Source organism: Rosa rugosa, chromosome 1 (genome assembly GCF_958449725.1).
Source record: "Rosa rugosa chromosome 1, drRosRugo1.1, whole genome shotgun sequence".
NCBI classification, from domain to species: Eukaryota; Viridiplantae; Streptophyta; class Magnoliopsida; order Rosales; family Rosaceae; genus Rosa; species Rosa rugosa.
The window spans coordinates 1733531-1749436 of record NC_084820.1 but is presented as its reverse complement, the minus strand read 5'-3'; the positions used below and the strand labels follow the sequence as shown (position 1 = coordinate 1749436).

The following is a 15906-nucleotide window of genomic DNA, read 5'->3' as shown; positions in this document are numbered from 1 at the left end:
TGGAACCGCCGAAGGAGGACTCTGTGGCGACTGCGCATTGGCTATTCCTGGTTGGGATAGCAAGGTGGTGAGTAATGCCACTAGTAGCAGTGCAGATAATGCTACAATTTTCATTGCCATGGCTATTGGGAGTTGGGACTAGCTTGCTCGTTTCAGACTTGGACTGAATACTTGGTCTGAGAATTGGAGGAAGACAATGGAAACTATTTATAGGCTTCAGTAACGAGGGTAATTGACCAAGGTTTTATGAGGCGTCATATTAAGGTTTGACATGCATATTCTACATAAGGCCGGATATAAGTTAATTAGGAGTTATGGTAGTCCAATGCCGTTGAACCTTTGTTTAGAATGAAAATTATGGCATAACCGGTGGGGTTAATCAAGTCGTGGGTTTTACATTTTTAGTCAACACAAAACATTTTGGTATGCATTAATTGCATTGGTCAACAGTGTCGCAAGATACTCATAACTTCATAAAGCAGGGCTTCAATGAGGCCTAAAATTTGTGGCATCAATCTTAGGTGTTATGTTATGTAACCAAATACAAATTTTTATGGGTTTTTGTCCATTTACCCCATTTTTAGAGATTTTTTTCCCACTTACCCCATTAAGTTTTTTTAATTCCCTCTTACCCAAAACACTCTAAGGAGGACTTCCCTAATACCCCATTAAGATTTTTTTTTTATTTTTTAATTTTTTTTAATACCATTTTACCCTCACCCTTTGAAACTTAGAGAGAGAGAGAGAGAGAAAATGGAAGAGAGAGAAACTATAGGAGACTTCGCTGGAGCCCGGTCACCGGCCGCGGGATTCCGGCCAAGCGAAAGTTGGCCGGATTCTGGTCACCTGCCGCCGGAATCCGGTCACCAGCCGCCACCTACCGGAATTTGCTGAAAATCTCATCGGAAATGTTTTTTTTGCCCCCAATAGACGTCTATTGCCCCAATAGTCTATTGCTCCCTAATAGACGTCTATTGCTCCCTAATAGACGACTATCAGTCATGTATTTCCCCCCAATAGACGACTACTAGCCATGTATTGCTCCCCAATAGACGTCTATTGCCCCCCAATAGGACTTTCAGTCGCCAGAATGGGAACTAATCTCCCTAAATTTAGACAAACAAAACTTTGATTACAGAAAAAAAAAAAACAAGAAGATTACATCAATTCAAAATATTTATTGCCTCCCAATAGCCGTCTATTGCTCCCCAATAGATGTCTATTAGGAGACAATAAAATATTTTTTTAAATTTTTTTTTTGCCCTCATTTTACCAAAAAAGAACATACATATATATATATATAAGAAAGAGGAAGGACATGGCCTTAGCATTTTCAAAATGCTTCCAGTCAAACAAGCAAGTCTATAAATATCGGACATGTTTTCTTATAGAGAGTAGAAGAAGCAATTAAATATTAAGATAAAGACAGAAAATCCTTCTTTGCTGAACCTCCATTATTCGTTCACTGAGTCTGAGAGCTTTAGCAAAAGAAAGCCTCCCACTAGCTAACCAATTCATCTAAAAACGCAAATGACCCACCACCCAGTACTCTTTTGTCCTTATTCATAATTGAGAGTCAAAGACTTCGATCTTTAACCATCTGCACCATGAAGTAAGATTTCATAATTCAAATTAAAGAGAATTTTGATAAAATATTAAACTAATTACCATTATGAAGTCTGGAATTGGTGCAAGATCAAGTCAGGTGTCTGTGGACTTTGGAATCCAGTCCATAATCAGAAGAAGTCTCCAGCGCAACAATCTCTCCTCCAAAGTTAGCCTTGAATTTTTTCACGGTGCGAACCAAGTTTGAAGTCAGAGACGTAGTCGGCCTTGATGGCAGCGCAGAGATCGTGGAGCTGCTTCCGGCGACGCTCGTACTCCTCGTGGATCCTCTTCCTCTGTTGCCGGTCACCGAAATCGTCGGGAGCTGTCCTTCTTCGCGCCGGCCACCGTCATCTTCGGGAGGCCATCGTCGAGCACGGAGATCCCAACCGAGCAACGTCGTCTGTCCGACTCCGACGAGAGAGAGAGGTGAGCGAAATCGGCTCCGGCTCTGGCTCCTCATCCTTTGCAGAAACAGTACACAGAGAGAGAGAGATCGGATGGAAGAGAGGGAGAGAGTGACATAAAGTAGTTATTTAATTAGGTGGAGGACAGAATTGTCATTTTACTACAAATTGGGTTAGTAGGAATAAAAATCTGTTGCTGGGGTAAGTGGGATAATTTTTGTTTATTTTGGTACTTTGGGTCAAGGACAAAAAATTGGTTCAATTTCATACATATAATATATCTTGCCAAATCATAATCTTGCAACACCAATTTTAACTTTTTATATTTCCTTTTAGATTTTAGGAGGTGAATCAATGATATTAATGAATTAAATTAGGTGATGAAAAAAAAAATATGGGTGTTAATAGCAGCCATTAATTATGTATTAAATTAAGAGATACTAGTCTGCAATAACATGCTTTGCATGTGTACGAAAAAAATTTCGTTGTTAAAAAAAAAAAAAAAAGTGGGTAGTTATTGTCGAAAAAATAGATTTAGTGGTAGTTATTGCAGAGATAAAATAGTGGGGGTTGTGGAATAATTTCTTTTTAATTTTTTTAATAAAAATCTATTTTTTAATTGTCCTATTTATCCTTGTAATTTAATGTATTCTCCAAGTTTTTTAATCTTTTAGGGTTAAATTTGTCCAAATTTTTAATTTTGGCTAACAAAACCTCTTCTCTTAATAATAGTATAGATAAATATGTCTACAGAATTTTTTACCAATATTTTTCTTCATTTATTTAAATTGTTTCTTATAAATTTTCTTTCTAAATATTATTAATATATTGAATTAGGTGATAGGAAATAGGCATTAACTTTTCTTTTCAAATATTAATTAATTTTGTTAAAAAAAAATAGTAATAATAAATTGAATTTAGAAAATATTGTCTAAATTAAGAGATAAGAAAATATTCTATGTTATCAGCAGTCGTATTAGTTAGAGATCATCTACAATCTAAATATAAGGAAAAAAAAAGTTCAAACCGTAATGTTCATATGAATATGTATATTTCACATTATATTTTTATAATTTACATGTGTTATTCAAATCTATTGATCGAGTGTATGTGCAAATCTATTGATCGAATTACATGGAATATTTTCTATTCTTGATTGAAGAAGAAAAATTGTTGTTTTTTTTTTTTTTTAGAATAGAAAAAAATTGTTGTTTAAATCTTTTTTTTTTTAATCAAGCCCCTGGGGCGGAAATAGTATATTCATCACAAGCCATAATAGGCCGTTACACACCCTTCCGCTGTCATTTAAGGACATAGCTAGACAGACAAGAAGATAGTGGTAGTACCCACAATGGTACATAAAAATAGACTTACTCATTATACATTCAAATACGTAGAGGTAGAGGGGATCTTTCATTGGTACTACGTCGGAGGTGCTAGAGATCTAGGTTCCTAATACAAGAAAATTATTGTAATTAGATAAAAAGCCAAAAACATAGAGTTGGGCCAAGGGCCAAATCCCTAGCCCAATTAAAGGCCCAATAGGGTAGCCCAAAGAGGGGAAGCCCAAAACCACAAGGCCCAGTAGGATTTGGAGCAGACCCAAACTTCATCTCCTCGTGTGTCCGTGAAGCGCCGTCTGCTCCCACTAGCTACCTGTCCGCCTATCCGCCGTAACTCGCTGCGCCAACCATGCTAAACCTAGCCGCGCCGGCCCGACCCAGCATACAACGACCACTGCTTGGCCTCGCCGCGCACCCAACCAGAATCACAAGCTTCCCGGATCCTCCAAATCCTCACCGCCGCACAGCTCTTCAGAACTACGCCGCCGCTCAACCCATCAGAAAAGAAAAAACAAAAAAGCTAATATATTTTTTTTCCTAAAAAGAAACGCCAAAATAATTTAGAGTCATTAGATGGAATGATAAAATGGTTTTTTTTTCTTCAAGTATTACAAGAATCGTCATAAGAAACTAAAACTTGACTTCTTTACTAATGTCGAGTAGATTTCATCTTCTTTATTTATTGTGATACAACTGACACCTTGTCCTAGATTCTTGCTGGGGGAGCAGGACCTCCTTGGAGAGCACAAAAGTTCTTGAGCAAAGGAGGGAAGAAAGGAGTCAGAGGAAACATTTTGGGCAAACAGCTTTCCTCGATAGAAAGGAAGGCCTTGCAACAGTCGGCACCAATGGTGCCTAATTGCAAGCTGAAAACAGATTGAAATATTTCCATAACACATCCACTAATGCCGGTTAGAGATGACCAACATTTAAGTGCATCTTGCGGAGTTCCTGGTGGAAACAGGCCTGGAATCGAAGGAGGAGTCTGTGGCAACTGCGCATTGGCTAATCCTGGTTGGGTTAGCAAGGTGGTGATGAGTAATGTCACTAGCAGCAGGGAAGACAATGCTACAATTTTCATTGCCATGGTTATTGGGAGTTGGGACTAGCTAGCTCTTTTCAGACTTGGACTGAATACTTGGTCTGAGAATTGGAGGAAGACAGTGGAAACTATTTATAGGCTTCACTAATGAGGGTAATTGACCAAAGGTTTTCTGAGGCGTCAAATAAGGTTTGACATGCAAATTGTACATAAGGATATAAGTTAATTAGGAGTTATGGTGGTCCAATGCCGTTGAACCTTTGTTTACAATGAGAATTATGGCATTAACCGGTGGGGTTAATCAAGTCGTGGCATGGGTAAAAGTCAAAACGTTTTGGTATGCATCATTTTAGGAAAGAATAAAACGTTGTGCTAGTGAACCCAGAATATGTTGAATTGATCAGTGTGTTTGAGAACATGTTACAATGATGAATTGATCGGTTTTCTTCCTGACCTAAATAAGATATATTTGGTTCTCTTGGCTTGGTATTAAAAAGGTCGTATTTTATGACATATATGTTTTGCAGAAACGCATTGAGGCTTTAAGAAAGATACAGGTTAGTCCCTTTTCAAAACATATATATGTCATAGGTGTTATTCTGAGCTTTTGTACCTATCTGATGACTACGGGGACAATAATTGTAGTTCCGATTCATACACTTCCTTAAACGATAGGACCACATTCATATATATTTTGCAGGAGGAGCATGACCAGCTAGAAAAGAACTTTTCTGCAGAGAAAACTGAATGGGAAGCAAAATTCCGTGAACGCTATGAACCTCTCTACACAAAGGTATATAAGTAGGATACTTGCCTTGATAGCTCATATATTTCATTGATATTACATTAGGATCAGATTTAATTTCTGAATCGGTACCGGTCTTGAATGTGTTGTAATATCAATGCTGTACAATGCCTTATTACGTCCATATTTTACAGGATGAGCTGGAAAAAACTGTGTCGTGGAGAGAGCTGCATGGGAAGAAAAATACTGGGAGAGCTGTCAGTCTCTTACTCTCTTTACACAAAGGGGTGTGTGTGTGTATAGGATCTTAAGAGATTTTTCAGTTGTACATGTGTGTATCATGCAGTTAATTACCATTTCGAGAACCAAGGTACCCAAACAAGAACCCATATTTTGCCCTGTAGATCGGAACCATATCTGCCTAAATGACAACTTTATAAATTAGTGCCACATAAACAACACATGAGTTGTAGCTGAGGTAAAAGTTACATAAATACACCTCATTCATATGTTTCGGATCTCAACATGCATTTTCTACTTACAATATTGATATTACACCAGTATGATGGCTTTTAGTTCTTTATATTTGACCTCGATATGAGTTGGCTTGAATGTACGTACATGCAGGTAGTTAAATATATATGACTGTATGTTGATTGCAGAGATATGAGATTGTGAATGGTTTAACTGAAGTTGAAGGAGTAACCAATGAAGCTTCAATCGATCAAGAAGGAGAGAAAGCCACCAAATTTGGTACCCCTCAAAAGTCTTAATCTCTTACGGCTCTAGTCACATGCACTACACTTGAATTGTAATGTTGCGCTATATGTCTTGTAACGTAGAAAAAGGAGTGCCTGGCTTTTGGATTCATGCAATGATGAATAGCATACTTGTTCAGGAGGTGGGAATTTTATTGAGCCATTTGCCTTTTTTGTGCTTATCTTTAATTTGAACTAATGTGAGCATCTGATCATCAAATGTTTCCCGAATAGATCACAGAACATGGTCAGGGGCCTCTCAGTTATCTGAGTGATATCAGGTGTTGCAGAATAGACAGTCCGAAAGGATCATTCAAGCTGGATTTCATCTTCAATCAGAATCTGATAGACTCAACCTAAACCAGCAGAAGAACAGAGAAGAAGAAAGGCTAAAGAGAATGCATAATTTTCCTTGATAATTCAAAATAGAGAGCCAATACAAAATAGAGAAAATTTCAGCCCACGTCCCCAAACTATGCTGCCAAGGCCAATTTGATATCCGAACTCTCAAAAGTATCAATGTGATACCTAAAGACCTATATTGGCATCAACCTGATACTTCCGTCAAAAATATTTAACGGCGCCGTCTGTTTGCTGACGTGGCAAACGTGTGGGCCAAAAAAAAAAAAAAAAAGTAAAATGACCAATTTACCCTTTTTTTTGTTAATTCATTTTTTTTAAATTTCTTTTTCTTCTTTTTTTCTTCTTGTTCTTCTGGGATTTTGTTCTAGCCAAACCGCCGCAAGCTCCACTCCTTCTCCTCCGCCCAAGAAATCAAAGAAAAATGGCTTCTACTTCTTCTTCAACCTCAGTCTTCTTCTTCTTCTTCTCTCTCTCCTCTCCTTCTCTTCCGCCCAAACCATCACCAATGCTGCCATCATCCTCTCTAATTCGGCATCATCCTCTCACCGACTCCGACGGGTATTGCTCAGCTAAATCAAAATCTAAAACACACACACACACATTCACATTCTCATTGCTTTAACAATCAAAGCTTAAACACCAGATAGTTTCCCAGACGTATACCTTACAACTTAGAGAGGTCTGGGTCTTCTGCCGCAAAGCCCACGAACAAGGGAACGTACGCAATCTAGTCCGACATCGTCGTCACCAGCAATGAAATTATTAACAACAATCAGAACCCAATTTCTCTTAAAACAAAAATCCAAAATAGATGGGTTCTTGGGTTTTCACCTCACAATGACAAGAGAAGGAGGGCGACAGTTTTGCATGTCGATTTCTAAGACTCAACTTGATGTCGACGGTGGCTGTGACACATTCGCCCCGAGCTCCGTCACCGTTGCAGCCTCGAGTTGAAGGTTAGCATCGAAGTTATCCTCCCTCTCCTCTCCTTCTCCTCCACCCAAACCATCACCAACGCTGCCATCATCATCTCCAATTCATGCTACAAATCCATGTCCCTCACACTCAACTCCAGGCGGACGGAGCTTCTGGAGCGATTTGAAGTTCCCGAGTTCGAGCAAGTAGCGCTTTGAGGTTGTCGGGTTCGAGGTCGTGGTCGACGGCGTCGTTTCGGGGAGTGAAGATGGTGATGTTGTGGCGGCCGACGGCCTCTTCGAGATTCTGCAAGAGCAGGGCCTTCTCGACGAGCTCGGCCAGATCGGAGTAATGAGAGTCGAGAAGGGCCACCAGGACGGAGTTGGAGTTGATCTAAGCAGTGGACGCCGAGGAGGATGAGGAGGAGGGCTTCTGAGGATATTCCGGCAATGCGAAGCAGGTTCCGGCGAAGAAGAAGAGGAGGAGGAGAGAGGCGAGAGCCAATGTGCCACGGATGCGTAAACCCATGGCGGCCGTATAATGCGGTGGATTCAGAGAGAGAAAGGGAAGAAGAAGGAGAAGGAGGAGGGAGGGAGGGAGGGAGATAGAGAGAGAGAGGGACCCACGTGCTTGCCACGTCAGTAAACAGACGGCGCCATCAGAGATTTTTGAATGAAGTATCACGTTGATGTCAAAATACGTCTTTGGGTATCACATTGATACTTTTGAGAGTTCGGGTATCAAATTGGCCTTGGCAGCATAGTTTAGGGACGGTAGCTGAATTTTTATAAGGGAGTTCGCATCAGGTTACATTCTGAACCACTGGTGCCAGCTGTCCAAGTAAGGCTAATGGATCCTGAAGTTGGGCTCTTAATACATTCAATTGGGCTAACTAGATAAAGGCCGCTAGGGGTTGACATTGATCTCATCAAGTCCCTCCCCCTTGGGAAGTGGCCTGTCCTCAGGCACAAAATGTAGGAAAACGCTGCTTGATGATATGCGCATCCTCCCAAGTAGCATCTTCCGCTGGAAGGCCGGACCATTGCACTAACCACTGAGTCACGTTGCGCTTCTTCTTGCGCACTACTGCCATGTCAAGAACTCTGGCCAGAGTCCACAAAAGTGCCCCATTGTCAGCCAAGTCCGGAAGTGAAGTTGCCAGCCCACACAACGTTTAAGCAATGAAACATGGAAAACAGGGTGAATGCGACAGTGCGGGGGTAAGGCCAGTTTGTAGGCAACCTTGCCAATCCTCTCGCTAACGGGGAGAGAGAGCTTGTGGGAAGGCCTTTTGACGACGGAATGTTGACGATAAGGATGTAACTTTTTTTTAGAGTAAGACGATAAGGATGTAACTTAAGAAACACCCAGTCGCCGGTGTTGAATTCCCGCTCGGATCGGTGGCGTTCCGCATGTTGCTTCATCCGGTTCTGTGTTTCTAGCATATGAGTTCGGAGCAGCTGAAGAAGGGCATTACGGTCTTGCAGGATATGGCATGAGGGCAGCCATTGAGATATTTTTTTTTCCGTTTTATATAGTTTATGGCTTTTATCACAATATCTTGGCTATATTATGTTGATTCGAATACTATTGTTTTGAAGCACATACTGCTCGAATCATCTATACCATTTCCTATATATGCATGTTTTAACCATCCCTATTCATAAATTTAGGCCAGGGAAAGTTTGTACCTTGCCAAATTCGTGTGAAAATGTGAAATAGGGTAATTATTTGTATCATATTTCTCAATTGCAATTTCATTCTACTCATATATTTTGTCATTTCGTTAAGGAAAACAAGCCGCCGATGTATTAGCAAATTTTGAAACTGTTTCCTCACGTTTAGTTTGGTGGGGTTTGGCTCTACCTATTATTCATAAATTTTGTAATCATGACCGAATGAGTCTTCTTAATTCTCGTTTTTAGTTGGTTATGTTGTTGAGAGGTTGGTATAATTTTCCTTGTCTACAATTTACTTCTTGGGTTTTTGTCCATTTACCCTATTTTTAGAGATTTTTTTCCCACTTACCCCATTAATTTTTTTAATTCCCTCCTACCCAAAACACTCTAAGGAGGTATTCCCTAATACCCCATTAAGATTTTTTTTTTAAAATTTTGAGAGAGAGAGAGAGAGAGAATGGAAGAGAGAGAAACCATAGGAGACTTCGCCGGAGCCCCGTCACCGGCCGCAGGAGTCCGGTCACCGGCCAACTTTCGCCAGATTCTGGTTACCGGTCGCCGGAATCCTGTCACCGCCTCCGCCCACCGGAATTTGCTGAAAATCTCACCGAAAAGGTTTTTTTTGCCCCCAATAGACATCTATTGCCCCCCAATAGACGTCTATTGCCCCGATAATCTATTGCCCCCTAATAGACGTCTATTGCCCCCTAATAGACATCTATTGCCCTCCAATAGACGATTATCAGCCATGTATTGCCCCCCAATAGACGATTATCAGCTATGTATTGCCCCCAAATAGTCGTCTATTGCCCCTTAATAGAACTTTCAGTCGCCGGAATGGGAACTAATCTCCTAAATGTAGACAAATAAAAGTTTGATTAAAGAAGAAAAACGAGGAGATTACATCAATTCAAAATGTCTATTGCCCCCCAATAGAAGTCTATTGGCCCCCAATAGCCCTATATTACGAGATAATAAAACGTCATTTTTTTTCTCTTTTTCTTTCATTCTGTCCATAGTTTACAAAAAAAATACAAAAAAAAAAAAAAATTTGATTGGGCACCCACGTCCCCCTTCTTCTGGGTTGCAGACCACCGAACGACGTCTTCAGGCAAGTGGCGCTTAGCCAAAATCCAATCGGAAATTACGAAACCGAGCCTACAGAAGCGAGAGGACACGACGATGAAGCCACCCACGACGACGGAGCCGCCCACGACGACGGAGAGAGAGCACGTGGCAGGGAATCCTTACTGGGGTAAGTGGGATCATTTTACTCTATTTTAGTGCTTTGAATCAAGGACCCTTACTTCTTTCTATCTGCATAAATACCGGCCGTTCGTTCCATCGAGGTTCACCAAAACAAAACAAAGCAAAAGGTGAATGTGGATAAAGTGTTTTTACTTGCAGATTAGGGTTTAGAGTTCAAGGTTTTGAATCATCTAGTTTAGGCCCAATACTGACACAAAAGTCAAAGTCCAAGGTTAAGCCCAATATTAAGTAGCAGAATCTAAACTCTCCGTAAAATACACGCTCAAAAACACTTCCTCTGGTGAAGAAGTGATATGAAAGAGCAGAAATGCTGAGACGAAAGCCAACCAAGATCGAACTCAAAATCGAAGACAAAGAAGAACTCGAAGAAGCTCGTCAACGCGCCGCCGCCACAACCACCGCCGCCTCCACCGTCCTCAGCCACCTCGACCGCTCCAAAGACCCCTCCTCCAAAACGCACCGCATCATCGGAAATTAAAAATGTCCAAAGCCCTAATGGAGGTCGAGGTCAAGCTGCGGCTTCCGGACGCCGCCGCCCACGGCCAGGTCACCACTCTTCTAGCGCCGTTCCACCTCGGCACCCACCGCCAGGAGAATCTCTTCTTCGACGGCTCCAAATCCGAGCTCTCGGCGCGCCGGGCCGTGCTCCGGCTCCGGTTCTCCGACCGGAGCCCCCTCTGCGCCGTGACGCTGAAGGCGAAGGCGGTGCTGGTCGACGGCGTGAGCCGGGTGGAGGAGGACGAGGAGGAGATGGACCCGGCGGTGGGGCGGGCGTGCGCCGCCGAGCCGGAGAAGATGATGGCGGCGGAGTCTAGGGTTTTGAGGAGGGTGAGGGAGGAGTTTGGGGTTTTAGGGTTTGTGGGGATGGGAGGGTTTGGGAATGTGAGGGATGTGTATGATTGGAAAGGGTTGAAATTGGAGGTGGATGAGACTAAGTATGAGTTTGGGACTTGTTATGAGATTGAGTGTGAGAGCGCTGATCCTGATGGGGCTAAGGAGAAGCTTGAGGAGTTCTTGAAGGAAAATGGGGTGAGGTATTCGTATTCTCAAGTGTCCAAGTTTGCGACTTTTCGAGCTGGGAAGCTGCCTTCAATGGGGTGAATTTTCTGATATAATTGTGTGTTGTTCTAATGCTTCTTCTACAATGTCGGTTTTGTGAAGAACTTGGATTGTATGAAGTTTTTATATAGTGCAATTTGGTTGAATAAAGTTTTTAGATTTGGTGCATTGTGTGGTAGGTTTATGTGTTTGAATGGTTACTGTTTTTAAGGCATGTTGTTTTAGTGATCGTGTTCGAATGAAGTTTCTAGATATGGTGAATGTTGTGGTAGGATTATGTGTTTGAATACTGTTTTTAGTGGGATGTTGTTTTAGTGATCATGTTCAAATGAGTTGATTCGGCTTGCATTTCAATTCTGGTTTCTATGTTGAGTTCTGGTTTTGATGCATGAGTGAGCTTCTGTTGATGTGCTGGGCAGTGTGGTTGTGGGATCAAATGTGTTTTGAATTTGAAGTGATTTAGGCTGGAGGCTTCTGATTTTATCGAATGGGATTGTGGATGTGTATTGGGGTTGATTTGGTGTTTGTGATTGCTCTTATCATTGTCAGATTAAGATTGATAACCTGAGGTTCAATGATGATTTTACTTGGTGAATTCATATTCAGTTCTCCAAATGGTTTTTTTTATTAGTGAAGATTAAGTACACCTTTAGCTTCTTTTCGATGTTATTATGCGATCATTGATCAGTCTCAGACTCTTTTGATCTCCAAAATTGAGATGTTGAATGCCTAAAGAGTTGTATTACTATACCCTTGTCATTATCAGCTCGCAGAGATAGCCAGTTGAGCAGAAAGTCTAGAACTCCTTGAATCACCCAACAAGCATATCACCTTGTTTATATCAGCATTGTGATAATGGAAGCCAATCTTTTCTATTATTATCTTTCTTCGATGCATGTTCCTTTTAAATTCTATCTTCATCGGGTACTTTAACGTAAATAAACTTCTTTGCTTTCTATTGTTCTTGTATTCTCTCGTATTTGGGTACACTCTGAACTATCATTCTGAGAAGGCTTCAAGATCCACTAGACAAAAATATCCTTTTTTTGATCTCGTAGACATAAACTTTTTCACATTTGAGGAAGGGAGAATTGTTGCCTTGTTAACATTACACAGGTTATCTTTCACAAGAAAGTAAAAAACTACCCAAAGTTATGTAGTATTTTTTTTTTTTCGGGACCGGTCACCATGAAGGATGCACTGACAATTTTCCCTCTGTTGAAAACGAAACAAAAACCCATCATCTTCTAAGGTTGTGATCGATAGTCGATCCGGTAAACCCCAGACGGCTTCTTCTCATTCCCTGCCTTGCTCATTATCATCCTCCCGAGACCAGGTAAAAAAAAAGTACCAGTTACTGCCGCCGCTCCTACATCACTAAAGTCCACCACCGCTTAGTCCGATAACGCCAGCACTGCTGCCAATCTTGCCACCATAGCTTTTGCCATCACGATGTCGAAATTTCAAAGGTGGATGAAACCCTAGCCTCGCTCTCAACCCTAGACCGCGCTAGGTTTTATCTTGCATTGCAATTAATCATCAATTAGTATCTCCAACATATCTAATATATCCCTTTAAAATTTGGAAACCCAAAATTGTAATTGACTTCAATCACATATCATATTAAAAAATATTCAAAAAGGGACTAGATACATTGAGCATCTCATGAAATCAAACCAAATGATTACCAATGATGATACATGTTCATTGTATCAAAAAAAAAATGATGATGCATGTTCATGAGTCATGACTTGTGTCAAGCATCTAATATTGGATTTAGAAAGAAAATAAAAGCTCAATTATTCCGCAATTATTTTCCAAAAGTGGATTATTATGTAGGTGGTCCGAGATCCCCAAGATTTTCCAAAATTGCCCAAACAATAAAAACACTATAACCACGACAGTTTGTACTACTGCCACCACATTTACCAATAAGGAGTTAGGGACCTTCCCTTCCCAAAGAGCATCTCCCATGGTAGGTTAAAAGCCAAATGGTTTTAGCCTACCAAAAACAGAATATTCCCTCTAATATGCTTTTTTGGCCTACCAACAAAAAGTAGTGCTGCCACAGTAGGCTAAATTCCGTAAGCCAAAAATCAAATATCATCAGATTCAACGGCTATAATTTGAAAATGACTATAATTCCCAGCTCATAATATATTTCCGAGTATGGTTTTGACGAGGCTATCAATAAAACTAGTCGTTTTAGTTAAATGAAAATAAGTATATCATAAAATAAGTATATACCTATTTACAGTACTGTGGGGTGTGGACGCAAAAATAACTGGAGGTGGCAATAGCAAAGTAAATAATTAATTCAGAAAACCCTAACCGGACCCAAACCCCACATTGGTTCACCCTAACCGGACCAAACCCTTTTAGCCCCAAACCCAGAAAACCCTTCACACACACACTATCTATCACCTCTGAGATTTTTTGCATTGTGGGTTGTGCTTCTGAGCTCAAAAGATGGAGGCTTTGTGCTCCTCTGAGAGAAACAGCTTCTGGGTCGGCTCTGTTTTGGAAGCTATGGTGGTCAACACTGTTCTTGCTGCTCACAACTCTCTTGCTCTGTTGCTCTTGGCGGTATATAGCATCTAATCTCTGTAAATGTTGCTCTTTTTTGTTGTGATTTTTGGGTTTTGAGGTGGATTTTGACTTGGGTGTGAGGGTTTGAGTGTTAAAGGTTCATGCTTTTTGTTGGGATTTTGCTGTTTGAAATCTTGTGCTTAGTACTGAACTTTTGTTTTTGGAGTTAGGGATTGTGGTAGTGTAATTAGGGATTTAAGCTCTGAAAATTGGGTTTTGATAAGTTTAAGGGGTGGGATTTGTGGATTTGGTTGTTTGGGAATAGCAGGGCTTTGCTGAACTATGGGAGCTTTGTAGAATGTGGACTACCTTGATCTGTAGATTTCTGGGGTGATTTGAGACAATTTGTTTCTGGGGCTTCCAGGGTTGAGTGTTGTTTAATACCTCTACTTATTTCAAAACTGTGCTGAAGAATGTGGGGTCTTCTGTACATCCTTGTATCATATATGCATAAGTTGAGTATGGTTCAGATGAGTTTTGATTTCTTCTTGCTTGTTGAAACAGTTATGCTGATATAAGAGTTGTTCTTTGGTGTTTGTTACTGATTAGTACTAATTCCTGGTCGTTTTGCTTTGGAGGTCCTACTGCTCTTGGTTTCTAGATTTGTTTCGGTTTTGCAATATTGTTTTTAATCTTTGTCTGATACCCTGTTTTCTTCAAGTTCATAATGTTATTGAAAGATATTGCTCCTTTTTCTTTTCTAAATCTTAGAAATTTAGTATCAAATGGTGTTTCCGTCTCAGCTTCTCAGATATTGAATGAACATCAGCCACTTGGTCCCTACATGTCTATTTGTATATGGCTAGGTTTAGTACTAGATCTGAGATGGACCAAATTTTTGGTAGTTGTAGTTCAGAGCTAAAGTTTATTTGTTTTATTACATTCTTGAGTGATGTAAGCCTAGTGTTGATGTTTTTTTATTTTATTCTTTATTTTGTTGTTGATTAAGTTTTGGTGTTTTACCGGCTATTCCCTGCCACATTATGTGCCGTATCTTCAAACCTGATTTCCAACACCATTTTTTTCTTGCGGCTCTGTATCGTATTTACTATTGAAAGCAATTCATGAAAATGTTTCCTTGTACAGTTTATATGTCTGATTAACATGTATTTGAAAGCCCAAGTTGTTTAGATTAGGGTCTCCATGGGAGTATATGAGAAAATGGAAAGCAATCTAATAGTTGTTGATCTTTCTCGTTGTATACTATGTCACTAACATTTCTTGAGGTTATTTCAGACTGGATCGCTGATGAATGATATCAATGTGTCGCCAAAATTAGCTGCATTCGCCGGAAGGTAATAGAAATCTTATTTTGTCCATCCTGTACTTGCACTTTTGGGCCTTTGAGGGTAAATTCAATTGAGTGGGTTAGTGTTGCTCCCTTCTGCAGCTTTCCTTTTGAAGAACTATTCAAATTGGAAAAACCTGGTCCGGAAAACAAAGATGCCAGTGACACAGAAGATGACGAGGAAGATGATGATGATGATGTGCCTGACGATGAAGATGACGCAGGAGATGAGGACTTCTCAGGCGAAGAAGGGGAAGATGCAGATCCTGAGGATGTGCCTGAAGCCAATGGTGATGGAGGAAGTGATGACGATGATGACGAGGATGATGATGATGGTGATGATGATGAAGATGAGGATGCAGAGGATGAAGAAGAGGAAGAAGAGGAGGAGGAGGTTCCGCAGCCTCCTGCTAAAAAGAGGAAGTGAGAAGTAGGCTGTATCCTGTGTCCTAGTTTCATTCTGCTTTAGGTCAGAGTTATGGAGTAGTGATTTGAGTTTAGTGTGTCAGTTTGCTAGTGTAGAAATTGTTATCCTTGTTCTCGATGAATCCTCTAATGTCATTGATTATCTATGGTACCTGCAGTGTACTCGTATGAAATTAGTAGACCTCTTTGATGTAGTGTTATTAACATTCTTCTGATGTGTTCGATGGTTATTACGTTCCTATTCGACTTTGTTTATGGACCTGAATAGGCATTGGTAACAAGTGTTCTAGCAAAGCCATCCCCACATTCTCGCTCTAATGTTTTATTCTCCTCTCGACCCCTTCTTAAAAAATATGTGAACTATCGACGCGCTAAGAATTTCCGATAATAGGTGGCTTATTTAATCTACTGAAAACGT

General features: G+C 40.5%; 3 protein-coding genes across 3 annotated transcripts; 2 read left to right on the top strand and 1 right to left on the bottom strand.

Annotated features, from left to right (window-relative positions):
• Positions 1-4061: 4061 nt before the first annotated feature.
• LOC133726876 (uncharacterized) lies at positions 4062-4442 on the bottom strand. The gene has a single exon (XM_062154514.1). The coding sequence runs from the start codon at positions 4440-4442 to the stop codon at positions 4062-4064; it is 381 nt and encodes a 126-aa protein (XP_062010498.1).
• Positions 4443-10468: 6026 nt separating this feature from the next.
• LOC133726934 (triphosphate tunnel metalloenzyme 3) lies at positions 10469-11353 on the top strand. Its single transcript, XM_062154573.1, has one exon. The coding sequence runs from the start codon at positions 10607-10609 to the stop codon at positions 11225-11227; it is 621 nt and encodes a 206-aa protein (XP_062010557.1). The 5' UTR covers positions 10469-10606; the 3' UTR covers positions 11228-11353.
• A 2176-nt stretch (positions 11354-13529) lies between these two features.
• On the top strand, positions 13530-15729 carry LOC133726933 (phosphopantothenoylcysteine decarboxylase subunit VHS3-like). Its single transcript, XM_062154572.1, has 3 exons — positions 13530-13771; positions 15011-15069; positions 15165-15729. The coding sequence occupies exons 1-3, from the start codon at positions 13655-13657 to the stop codon at positions 15487-15489; spliced, it is 501 nt and encodes a 166-aa protein (XP_062010556.1). The 5' UTR covers positions 13530-13654; the 3' UTR covers positions 15490-15729.
• The last annotated feature ends 177 nt before the right edge of the window (positions 15730-15906 follow it).

Bases quoted from the DNA above. Each gene is read 5' to 3' on its own strand.
- LOC133726876 (XM_062154514.1), bottom strand. From the start codon at position 4,442: ATGGCAATGAAAATTGTAGCATTGTCTTCCCTGCTGCTAGTGACATTA.
- LOC133726934 (XM_062154573.1), top strand. From the start codon at position 10,607: ATGTCCAAAGCCCTAATGGAGGTCGAGGTCAAGCTGCGGCTTCCGGAC.
- LOC133726933 (XM_062154572.1), top strand. From the start codon at position 13,655: ATGGAGGCTTTGTGCTCCTCTGAGAGAAACAGCTTCTGGGTCGGCTCT. The intron at 13,772-15,010 runs GTATATAGCATC...AGGTTATTTCAG, and splicing joins TTGCTCTGTTGCTCTTGGCG to ACTGGATCGCTGATGAATGA. The intron at 15,070-15,164 runs GTAATAGAAATC...TCCCTTCTGCAG, and splicing joins TTAGCTGCATTCGCCGGAAG to CTTTCCTTTTGAAGAACTAT.